The sequence below is a fragment of the Lampetra planeri genome, chromosome 22 (assembly GCF_965212315.1).
Source record: "Lampetra planeri chromosome 22, kcLamPlan1.2.h2, whole genome shotgun sequence".
In the NCBI taxonomy this organism is placed as follows: Eukaryota; Metazoa; Chordata; class Hyperoartia; order Petromyzontiformes; family Petromyzontidae; genus Lampetra; species Lampetra planeri.
In genome coordinates this window covers 3,680,237-3,693,226 of record NC_136128.1, presented here as the reverse complement: position 1 = coordinate 3,693,226, position 12,990 = coordinate 3,680,237, and the positions used below count along the sequence as shown (strand labels likewise).

General features: G+C 44.1%; 1 protein-coding gene across 1 annotated transcript in view; it reads right to left on the bottom strand.

Annotated features, from left to right (window-relative positions):
- Nucleotides 1-12,990, bottom strand: part of LOC144724936 (CUB and sushi domain-containing protein 1-like) — a 684,194-nt gene that overhangs the window by 20,335 nt on the left and 650,869 nt on the right. The window contains exons 64-65 of the mRNA XM_078604260.1: nucleotides 4,591-4,770; nucleotides 1,915-1,980 (exon numbers count right to left, since the gene is read on the bottom strand). Of these exons, the coding sequence (XP_078460386.1) occupies nucleotides 1,915-1,980; nucleotides 4,591-4,770 (246 nt within the window). The remainder of the gene's footprint in view (nucleotides 1-1,914; nucleotides 1,981-4,590; nucleotides 4,771-12,990) is intronic.

The following is a 12,990-nucleotide window of genomic DNA, read 5'->3' as shown; positions in this document are numbered from 1 at the left end:
TGGCCGGCCCCACATTAGCACACAGACACACCATAGTGCTCACGTGCGAATCGACCGGGTATAAAAGGGCCCGAAATTCTAGAGCGTGATAACTAGAAACGGTGTTCCCAGGTCAAATAATTATCATTCTCTTCTAGTAGCTGATTGGCGCGGCTAAGGCACACACATCGATGGATAAATATCCTCTGTGGGTCGTTTCGAAGTGGTCAGACTCGTGAGATTGGGGGCCGTATGAACTGAGGAATCTGACCCACAGGCCGTAAGGTTCCTCACCCCCTGCTTTAGGATGTCGAAAACTTTATTTGAAAATCATCATTTGTGTAAATGCAAATTCTACCAACGATAATTCTGCAGATAATAACCTATTATTGTTGAGAGAATGTAGGCCAAGGCCAGGAGCATATTACAAATGCCACTGATTTTGTGCACGGTCAATAATTTGGTTGCATGAATTTTAGTGCAGTCTATGCATTTACTTTACATGTACAATAGCCATACGCACACACATGAATTAATTTCAATTCTGAAAGATATACAACAGCATTGCTTATTGAATGTGAATCATGTAGTGATAGTATATCTGTTATAATATGTCGTGGGATCTGCTTTCTGATCAAACGATATATCGAAAACAAAGGTCTGAGCTCACATGAGCATTGCAAATATTTGCAATTATTTTCTATATTATGTTGTTAAGATCATATTTTTTTCATTTTTTTCACGTTCTATTTTTCTCATATGCAGAAAGTGATGTGCGTTTCAGAGGGCTCTTTTCTGTCTTTTTATGCGCTCTCTATCTTTCCACAATTATGATAGGTGAATGTTTACCAGGATGAGGATTTTTTCCTGCCACCCAGAGAACAAACCGAGGCACACAATGACACTTGTAAAAAAAAAACATATATTTGAATCACAAAACGTTCTGAAACTGCAGTCCACAACACAAACCCTTTGCCATCACAGACACAGGGCCTTACAAATGGATTAAAATATACGCTAGAAAATATCAAAATGCAGCTTGCTGCTAAGAAACAAATGTCAATCTGCAAATAGACATGGCTCGGGTTTCCAGGCAGGTGAGTGGGACGTCTGTGGCATGACAAAGGAAGTAGTGCAGCGACGGAGGGTGAATTTCCAGGTAAAAAAGATGACGATTTTAAAGCAAGATCACTAATTTTCACAGATATGGAAGAACTCTGTAATTTTACAGGTATAACAAAAAAATCGAGTCAAACGATCAACAGCAAAATAATCCAATGAAACAATGAACATAAAACAGACGAATGATACCTGGCTCCCAGTGACTTACACAAGTCTCTACAGATAAAAGATTCCACATGCAAGGAAAACAATTTCCTAGTAACAAGTGACATGTGCAATGAATGCATGGTCGTAAGAGCCAAATAAGTAGGTCTTATGGGTGGCGATGAACACCTTGGTACGCCCATCTTGCAAGTACAGTACTCTTCAAGAGCACCATGTGAAAATGTTACCATTTATATAAGTTCAGGCATTGGATTCTACAGCAGGCCACACGCTTTTTGTTTACCGCTCGTATATCTGTGAGGCCTACAGGACTTGCTGCCAAAGACCAAACAATTCCCCATTAGACAAACGGCAAGAAATAAATTTAGTACCACGAGGTTACACCGGTAATATATTTATGGGCCCTGAGCACAATCAACTGTACCTCGGCTGTAAGTTAGACGTTCTGCGTGAAGCATGCATGCAATTGTGTTTCAATTATTGATTTTCTATAATTATTTGTCACAGCAGTGTGCAGGCAAAAAGGTTCGGTGGAGCATGCAGTGTCAAATAAGGTTCTGTGAAAATGTTGGACTTAGTTATATGGCTGATATTAAAAGACCTATACATATTGCTGTTTTCATCATGGAATAATGTATGTTGACATACCTGGAGGTTTTGGATTAAAGTGTCCAAGGTCTGAAGGAGTCACTTTGTCTCTGTACTTCTTTCCAGCTGAAATGTAAACAAAAATGAACAAAAAATGTGATCCGGGAGGCTTTTCATAAAAAATATATACAAAAATTTCACCAGAATGTTGCTATCATTGTTACATCAAGTGACAAAGAATCCACTCGGATCTTTCACAGAGCAGAGCAACACGTGGTGCTAGAGAATGCCCCACTGACCTCTTCGAGTGACCTCTGGTCCACAGTATGGGGCAACACTCCCCCCATCCCGCTTTGCCACTGAGAGTAACGTTGGTCCCATGACAGTCAAATCAATAGATTGTTTTAATTGCCTGAGCTGCAATTTAGTAAATTGAAGTGCAGAACCAAATCTTATAGTGTCTTTGTGCCATCATTGTTGACCAAGCTGAGACCACCAACTCACTCATCACAGGAGACTTTTCTGGATTGTAACCAGGATTTCAGCGGTGCCAGCCAAGCGCTGAGACCTCTCGGGCCACCCGGGCACCTCTCGGTATTTTTTTAAATATTTATCTCATACGTGTTTTCTCTATTGATAGACTTGGCTCCACCATGCAAACATGCAATTTCCATCACTGGCTTATGTCCACTTTTGCAAATGAGTGTTGTTCTCATCGAGCAAGGAGACACTGACTTTTTCTGTAAAATGTGCCTGCTATGTGATTGCTTTAAACAGATCAAGTGATATTTTGTATTATTGTAGTGGGTCCAACTGAGTCGCAGACATTGTTCCTCTTAGAGGCAACACTTTTATTTGCTACGAAGGGTCGATCCCTCACTCGGGTCTCCGACCACGTGGTTGCCTCGTAAGACGGAGAGGTTCAGCTCGAGACGTAGAGATTCCCGCTTGTTGATGTTGTGCTTCCCACTTGTAGAATGCAGCGACCCCAGTCCCTCTCCAGGACCTGCCTTATATCCCCCTACGTTTGGGCCGCTCCGACCTCGGCCCCGCCCGCCTTCCCGAACATTCTCGTTCTCTCTCGATCCTTCTCAAGAGCTCTTTCTGGACACGTGATCACCCCCGAATCCCCCCACCTGGGGCCCCCTGTATAGACATTCCGGATCACGTGTCTACGGGGTCAACCAAAGTGCCATGGCCCAGGGCAACCCTGCCCCTGGGCTGACACTCACCCCTCCCCCTCGGGGGAGCCCCCATCACACGCCGTGCGTGGTGCCCGCACTATCCCAGTGCTCGCCAAGCCCCGCTAGGGTTGGTATTACACACAGCCACCCACACGGTGCTGTCCACGATGTAGGAACATCGAACAGCACGACCCATCCGGGCCGGCACCATACAGTGACATCCCTGATGTCACTACACTATCACCTGCTATTTTAAGCACGCGTGCAAACTGTTATATTCACACATTGAACAGGTGGCAAACACATTATTTAGTAAGATAAACTTATTTTTCAAGTGTTCAGGCAAACTTCATTATTTTATTCTGTTACACTCTGATCTCCCCTCTCCTCCCTGCTCTATATTCTGAAAGAAACCATGTGCGATGGGAACAGATGCCGGGTGTGTGCCACAACACTGTGCACATTTCTATACATCCCATTTGCCCATTACACAGTTACGAGAGCATTAGGCAATCATGAGATAGCAGCCAGCAACGTCCTTTGGACGTATCTGTCCATCCATCCCTCGATCCCTCCATCCAGCCGGCCAACAAGCCAGCAAAACTTTTGTCTTGTATCGTAAAAATATGAGAGTACGATAGGCTATCCCGTGCATTTGTGTGGGATCCACAGCCGGAGTAGGGAGGAGGTGTGATGAGAGTGCAACACACGCACAACTTGCACACCAACCAGCCAGGCAGACAGGAGACCAGGAAGGAGGGCCAGCTAGCAAAACTTATTATCCTAATGCAGCGTAACTAAGGATGAAAATATGCCCAGATCAATAGTTCCAATGTTATAAATTAATCGCTTGTCCACTCCGTGCGAACCACACTCAGTGAAAAGGCAATTATTTTTGCATCTGTAATATACTGCCTTGTTGCAATGGTTAGCTAGCTCGACTCGTAATCGAGAGCTCACCGGTTCAATCTCCCGGCGTAACAGTTGAAATAACGATGCAAGTTTTCTAAATCCTCCTTGATCTCTATCCGCCAAGCAGTATAAATGTATAAACTGGCAGGTAGTGTGTGATAAAGTTAAGCACACGGTTACTCTCACCTGATCCAAGATGCCTGATCAGCATAGAAGAGTAGACCAAAACACCTCCTAGAGGTGCTCTATAAGGCTCTCAACAGCTCCTTCTGTTGGAGGCCTTTGTACTGGCAGTGGCACGATCAGGCAAGTGCAGGGCTGCACCTTTGCCTATACATGTACGTATGCACGTTGAACATATTTCGCACTGTATATAGCCAAGCGTGCTAATCGGAGGTGCAGGGGAAGGACAACAAACTAAACACAAAAATCAGTTCTAAAGAAATGCATTTTAAATCTAGATTATTTAAAGTGCATAGCTCCAGTGGCTTCCTAATATTGGAAGGGCGTTCCAGACGGCTGCCGAAGCGCATCTGACAGCGTGCGATGCAGTGACCCATATTTGTTCGATGGCTAGTCAAAAGTCACGAGGGTGACCGGCGTCCTAATACGATCACGTGAACATATCCAAGCACCTCACCATTGCAGACTGGGGGCTTTCCGGTCCAGGTGCCGTTGGGCCCACAGGTGCGGTGCTCCGACCCCCCGGCCAGGAAGAAGTCCTTCTGGCAGGTGTACACGAGCGTGTAGCCCAACGTCGAGATGTCCAGACCAAGGACGTCCACGTGGGCCGGCGTCTCGGGCTGCCCGCACCTGTGGTCTGTCGCACGGGAACGCTGGATGTAAAATCTTTAGCAAAACGTCGAGCCAAAAATTGTGAAAGAATTTCTGCTCGCCTTACGACAGTCTGGTATTGCTGAGAAATCGAATCAATTGGCATATCGGCCCCATGTGACATCTTGGTTTGATTGGCCATCTCGGGTGGTCGAGGGTTATAGTTGAAAAAATTGTCGTTGTAACAACACGATTGAACCCACGATAAATGAATTATTAATCATATTGGTCGACGAAAGATTACGATTCATAATCTTTCAAATCAAATCAGCACATTTGGTACTCCATTTCGTAATGTGCAAGGCTGTCACAAAGGTGCAATATTTCACAGACGATCTATAGTCTGCAGCAATTTCAGAGTAGTAAGGCGATGTTTCTAATGTGGCTTTATTTGCAGCAAATTTTCACCATTTGGCAAAATTTGGACCGTGATGCCTGCACACATGGATTACCCACTTTATAATGACGTCACGGCATGCATTTTTTTTTGGTCATTACGCCAGCAGTATTATCCAGGGTGACTGCTTGGCTCGAACCGGGAACCACCGTGACAAGTGGCAAACGTGCCATCCATCAGCCGTGTCACGGTCCATATTCATTGCCATGAAAAAAAAAACCTGCCACTTAAACAATGGTGAGTGACCTGGGAGAGACAATTTTTGAGTAAAGATCACAGATTGTGAAAAGAGCTTTGACTGCACACACAGGTGTAACAAGACACGCAAACCTGTAAATAGTACACAGTGTCTGTGCATATGCAAAATAACCATTCGCCTATTTTTAAGAAGTGCATTGTGGTCCATGTCAACATGAATTTGAGACGATGCGACGGACTGACAACAGCAGTGATCTAGGACTCATCAGCACGGTGTGGTCACCAATGCACACTGCTGCAGTGTATGCCTCTGAGATCTATATATAAAGAGTGCTGACACCCACACTATGGGGGCCATCAGCTTGGCTATTGCCAACAAAAATCAATAAGATAGCAGACTGTAAAACTATAAGTTTAAAAAACGACTATTGTTACGATTATTTTTTTACTATAGAGACTATTATTCTATTATGATGGGATGTTGTCATAATTTACAGATTTGGCAGACACACAAGTATAATTTAGTTTTTCTATTTCACTGATATAGTTTATGCGCACCCAAATATCTCACATAGTAATTTTACATTGATGAGACTTCATATTGGATACCTTACATGTATTGTTTGTGCTTGTATTTCGAATGCACTGTTTTTTATGCATTTATGTTGAACTTCTTTCGCGCCGTACGTAGCCAACGATGCTATTATGGTTCACCAGTCCTGTGCAAATGGCTTTGCTCCAGTACCCTGAAATATGTTACGGATTTTTTTGCACTTAAATCATAAAACTGGACGATGATTATGATATGCAGCACGGAATGCGGAAGAGGGGCATATGGTATATGACATAGACACAGAGAAATGCAAGATTAATTGCCACCAGTAATCCACTAATGACAGTCGATCAACCCATAAGCATGTGTACCATGTACATTTGACAAGATTAACACGTTATTTGCAACAGTGCATGCATGTATGGTCAGTAAAGCTATATGGTAGGATCTTGTTTTGTGTGTGTGAGCAGCATTTCAGTGGTTTACACATTGCACTGACAATCACAACACCCTGGGTTCGATTCCTGGCCATACATAACATCAGTGACCAGTGGTGTCAGCACTGCTTCTGGGCCTCTTCTCGGTCAACTCAGCCATACATCTGTACCTGGTGTGATGTGTAAACATTAGCACTCAGGCGACAAAAGTAGCCAGGTGTGTTTCCGGTCACACTAGCATCTCAGGTTTTGTGATATGCCTTAATATTAAAGCACTCTGTGGAGGCAGTGAGGGTTGATGGATCACCGCACACATGTTGTGAAACTCCCTTCCCGCTGGTGTGGATGTGCCATACCCTGGCACATCAAGTGAAGGCAGTACAGCAAGTAGACTAATGACCATATGTTTCCATTTGTACGGGGATAGAGCGTTGCCCTCTCGCACTCATGGGCTTTCTCTGGGTGAAACGGTTTCCTCCCATATGTATGATACACGCTCATCATACTTGTAGGAACCACCTGGTTCCACCAGCCCACAGGGGATTATTGTGTCCGTCCATCGTGCATCCAAAAATGGGTGGGGTGGGGCTGGGTGGAGAGGGGAGGGTGGGGAGCGGCTGGGTGGGGAGGGGCTGGGTGGGTGGGGGTGGGAGGGGTGGATCTGGGTGGGGAGGGGCTGGCCATATTTGCGGAATACACAACGCCGCCGTTGACTCTGGCCATTGACCGAGCAACCCAACGTTCCTACCAGCTCCCTCCGCAGGAATGTGTTTAAATGGCTGAAAGCATCTTAAAATAAAGTACCCAATACAGGACCTTCCTAAAAAAAGTCATGCGATGTAGTGTGGCTCCGCTCGATAGGTAATTAAATTGTAATTAAATTGTTAGCATTACGAGCTGCTCATTGGCAGAACTTGCTCCTTTGGTCTCGAAAAACTGGACAAGGTTCTGTCTTGTATATTAAAAAAATATATAAAACACAACACTGTAAGATTGAAAAAAGAAAAATATAATAACAATTGTAATTCATGTAACAATTATAAACTTTGCACAAGTGTCTGATTGTTAAATTTTACGTACATGAAAGTAGATTTCGTTTCTGTTAATGATCTTAAAACTCAAGACACAAGCAGGTAAACAAAAGACTTGATTAAATCCCGGCAGTAGGCTTTTTCAATGCACTCATTCCCCCCATAAACAATTCCATTCTTCAAAGTTCAATCAACCAACTGTCCCCGTTCCAATTGTTATTCCAGTAACAATGGAAGCGCAATTATTAACATTCGCCCATTGTTGTAGAAGCAGATGCCTACACACAGGCACACGTTTAAAAAAAATTGTAATTAATCATAGCACAGTAAGCTTGTTCAGTCGTAAACATGTTTATATGGATATGGGATCAACACGTAATGACTGCATTATTAACCACATTAAACATGTTGTTGTTGCTTCTAAGTGTTACCACTTCACCACCCCTGCCATCCGAAATATATGCATGCATTTAGAATACATCGTGTAATATATATTAAAATATGTAAACATAAAAACATTATCCATGTGTAATGACAGCAGAGTCAACCTACGGTGTGAGTGGACTGGTGGCCACGGGAGGTAATGACAGGGGAGTCAGCCTGCGGTGTGAGTGGACTGGTGGCCACAGGAAGTAATGACAGGGGAGTCAGCCTGCGGTGTGAGTGGACTGGTGGCAAAGGAAGGTAATGACAGGGGCATCAGTTGTGAGTGCAAAGGGACTGGTGGCTACAGGAATGATCGAGAAGGGAGCGTGGTCAGGTGACGGAAGAGGACGGTGGAGTCTGCCGGTGGAGTTTGCCGGTGGAGCGAGCATCCAGAGTCAGCGAGAAGGTTCAGGAAGGGGGGCGTGGCCTCAGTTGGTATAAAAGGGAGATGCGCGAGAGACTTGGGGCTGTTGCAGTGGAGTCTCCATCTGTGTCAAGTGAACGCGTCTTCAATAAAGTGCCATCTCAAGATAAGTGTGTCAAGTTGTCATTGCACATGGATTACAGCACACACGCAGGTCATATTGACTGTTAAGAAGAGTGGGCTTTGGGACACGTCACCAGAAGGGACAATGAACCAATGGTCAAGAATCGTCAAGGTGTGGCAGCCAAGGAATGGAATACATATGAGGGACGGCCGCCTTGGAGATGGAGCGATGAAATCAGTTCACGTTCGGGTGTTAGATGGATTATTACATCACAGGTGGATCATGAGAGGTGGTGGCTTAGGGTGAACTTCATCCAGCAGTGGATTGAATGTGTCGCTAGAAGAGATGCTGATGATACGTATTGACAAATGATCCGTCATAACGATATGCACGAACGTATTAACATGTATGGGGGAATGTGTGTTGGTGCAGGTATGTGCATGTGTGTGTTGTAGGGAGCTGTACTGTAGTAGTTAGCATGCTGCGCTACAAAACCGGCGGCCTGAGTTTGATTCCTGCTGACGGCCAACACCAGTGACGATTATCTGAACTGGTCCTTGACCTTCCCAAGGTTGACTCAGCCTCAAATGAGTACCTAGTGCGATGCATGAACATCACTACTCAGGAGACAATGGCGGCTGGGCATGGTGTTGGCCACCCACCCCCTCATGTGCTAGCCTTCATAGGTGCTCGCCAACAGTACTTGTCCCAACAGTCTGTTAAGGCTATAATGGGGATCTCTCTGTGGATGTGTAAATATACGTGTGACGGAGCGATGAGATCAGTTCATGTGCAGGAGTGAGATGGATTGTGGTGTCGTGGAACCGTGAACGATGGGAACAGTGTGGGGAGGTTTTACTCGGCAGCGGTGTGAATCAAAGTGCACCGCTGAGTCGGGCAGTTTAAATCGGGTGAGGCCCATCGAGCTTAAGAAGTAATTTTTTTCCCAATGGCAAACCGGCCAAATTAGCTGATATGGTATGCTGTAGATGCGCAAGACTCCGTGACATAATTTACAAGAGTAAGCAATCGTCTGCCAGGTTGCGTACTTGTCAACCCCTTATCAGTGCCTAAAATGGGGGCCAATCTGAACAGTCTGTTCAGGCTATATGGGAGATGTTTGTATTTTTGTGTGTGGAGCAATTGGGAAGCAGTGCCGCAGTAGTTTGTGCACTGTTTTTACAAACCCAACGATGCAGTTTCATTCCCATCCACAGATAACAACGGTGGGGAATTACACGGAGACCTCTTCCCTAGGCGAACTCAGCCTCAAATGAATATCTGGTGCAGTGCGAGAGCATCGACACTGGAGGGCAAAATTGGTCAGATGTGATGCTCAGCACACATCATTTGTACATGTGTTCAATTCCAGCCTTAAGAGGCGCTTGCTAACAGCACTTGCCCCAACAGTCTATAAGGCTAAACAGGATGCCTTTGTGTACGTGCGCGTGCGTGGGTGCAATCGGTGTCCCACCTGTTCATGTGCGTTTTCTGCCTCTGCTGAGCTGTATAAATCACAGTACTATCCCAGGGATGTAAAATCTCATTTACAAGGTAATTCTGGTAGTGACATCGAGTCAAATTCCATTTGCAATAAGATGTATATTACATATTCACTGTGTAATGCATTATCGTGAGAAATAATAAAAAAAAATAAAAGGATGGATACCCATGACATTGTAAATAACCTGTAGGGGGGAAATTGCTTATATTTAATTCCATTCTACTGAAAGAGGCAGCTTTCAATGTTGAGACCAATTGATCAAAAATTCAAGGTAGTTTAATTCATCGCAGGCTCTATCCACTGTTTGATAGTATCATCCAATTTTTAAGCACATTTGATTGTATTCCATTTGGAACAAAATACCTTTTGCACTTTGCACTGATTTTCATCTACGTTTTGAGCAACTTTCCTTTAATAACTAACCATGTCTTCCAAAATCAAACCCTTCGTCCCTGTCATAGTAATTGGTTGACATAAGGAGCAAGAGTCATCTGACAGCAGTGGGTTAAGGGCTCGTGGCACTCCTGCTGCAGTGTAGCGACCGAAGGCAGATGAGGAAAATAGCATGAGGAAAATAGCACTCACATCTCGGGCAGTGTGTCTAGGTACGGAAAGATTCATCATCCCAGGGATTCGATGAATAGTCACAATTCCGGGTTGTGAATTGTTTCAAGAATAACTTAGTTTATGTATAATTTTCATCATCGCATTTGTATTGTTTCTAATTCTTATCTGTCACGTTTATACAGCTGTATGTGCTTCATTAGCTTAAATGTCACATTTGAATATCGTTTCAAGATAATATTCAGAATTCAACGTGTGCATCATGAGTGCAAGTGCATTGCTACGTGTCTATTGGTGTCACAACCACAGCTAAAGTGTCGCCCTACTCAAAGGAGCAACTAAGTGGAACGCATCTCAATCGGTGGCTTTCAGCCAGTGGTGGGAATTCCATATTCCTAAGATGGGGGCCAGTCTCTTCCTTAAGACTTCTTACATGGCGGGAAAAAATAATTCCTATTTTTCGACTATTTATTTTTATTTTTTACAAGGTAAAGCCCACTGAGCTATATAGCTCTTTTTTAGAAGCAACCTCACCACAAATGATAGCTCAACAAAGTGGCTTATCATGTGGAAATGTATAGCAGCCAATACTCTAAATGTATATTTCGAAATGTAAAGGCAAAAACTGGAGGACCTGGAGAAAAAGCCAGTACACCACGGGGAGAGAGACATGCAGACTCCAAATATACAGGTAGCAGGGTCAAGATATAACCCATGACCTCCTGTATACCAAGTGAGGTAGTTGACGTTTCACCATCGCGGTGCCCTCTAATTGCATCCTCCCATCCAGACGATGAGCTGTGTTGATCCACCGGGAGGGATTTGGACTCATCACCTGACAATGTAAAACATTCTCAAACTCCGAGTCGATATCATGGTAATCACCAACAACTTTAGAGGTCGATTATATTGTGGTAAAGGTAACGGTGCATCCATCCCTGCAATTTCTTGCTGGTGACAGAAGGCCCCCCCCCCCACTGGAGTGGGCTTTGAAAAACCCCCTGAGGGTGCATTTTGTCTCTCCACAGTGGAAGAGGTTGGAGTATTCACAATTTACTACATGGGACCTGCCAGACGATTCACTGTGGTGAACCCATTTACAAGGAGCATAAACCATCACGCGAACTCCGGTCATCCTCGCTGCGGCTTCTGGCTGGCCATCGAATAAAGATGGTCGCTGCATAACACGATTTCAGATGCACTTCTGTGACTGTCTGGGACGCTCTTCCTTCCTATTTCAGGAAGCCACTGGAGCTATGCACTTTAAAATCTAGATTGAAAACTAATTTCGTTAGAATTGCTTTTTGTATTCAGTAATGTTGTGCTTCCCCCACACCTCCGATTAGCATGGTTGGCTACATACGGTGCGAAATAAGTTGAACATACATACAATATACACATGTACAGCGCATTGCTTGGCATCGTATCTTACGTTTTGCTGCACATGCGGAGAGCTTCAGGAAATGGGCAGAAGTCATATTAAGCAATGTGAGGAAGGGTTAAATTTAGAGGAGTTTGTGTGAGTTTTAAATAAAAAATAATAATTTACAGCCATTTGTCAATCCACTGCTGAATAAACACCTGCCCACGTTTTGTTGGTGATGAAGATTTTCGACCATACTTCACCACACTGGTCAATGTGGGGGATTTGAGACACTTGCCAAATGTGGTTAACCGCTGCACCAGGAGATCGAAACGGCGTGCCAAACCGTTACACAGCAGGCATGCATTAAATAGTGAACCTTTTCTCAAATACGTCACAACCTACAAAATGTACAAATCTAAATAATGGTGGGGCAGGAATGTTTAAAAACAAAGTGCAGCTCAATTCGTGAATGTGAATTATGAGCAGGTGACCAGAAAACATCATCCAGCTCCTGTGGGAAAGGCATTGATAAGATAAAAGTGGAGAGAGTTAATTAGGTTATTTGTACAGGGAACCTTGGGTATTTGTGTTGAGTGGCATGAATCGTCAAGGTCTGAGGAAGGAGAAATTACTTATTAATGGAAAAATATATTTTATTTGTTTTATTGTGGAGCTCTCAAAACACACCCTACCTCATTTTGACAATTTCCAAATTACCAATCACAGTAAACGTGATTTCCTGCTCAAACATGCATTGAGGTGGTACTCAACTTCTGTGTACATCATGAGCCAGTGAGCAAATTTCAAGTTCATATGGCGGGGGCAAATCTGTCCATAGGGCGACCAACGTTGACTTCTTAACAAAGTGATACCTATTTTGTCGACCCCAGGGAGATGATGAGCAGAGTCAACCCCCAAACAGAATTTGAATTTAGTGATTGCGAGCCGCTCACTCTACCACTGAGAAACCTGGCCGTATAAATTACTAATAATATGTAACTAATTATAGTGATGTAATCTGGCTGCAAATTGCTGAAGCATTGCGCGTGACTTACAATTGGAAGGTGATGAGTACAAATCCCAGTTGGGCATTGACTCTATCCATCATCCCACTGGCTAAGAAAAGATCACTAACAATTTGCAGGTCAACAATGGTCATCCTTTGGAGATATTTATCCCTGATGCTCTAAGAATGTGTCGTTTCCACCACTCAGGCCTACCAACACAGTAGACCTGGAGAAG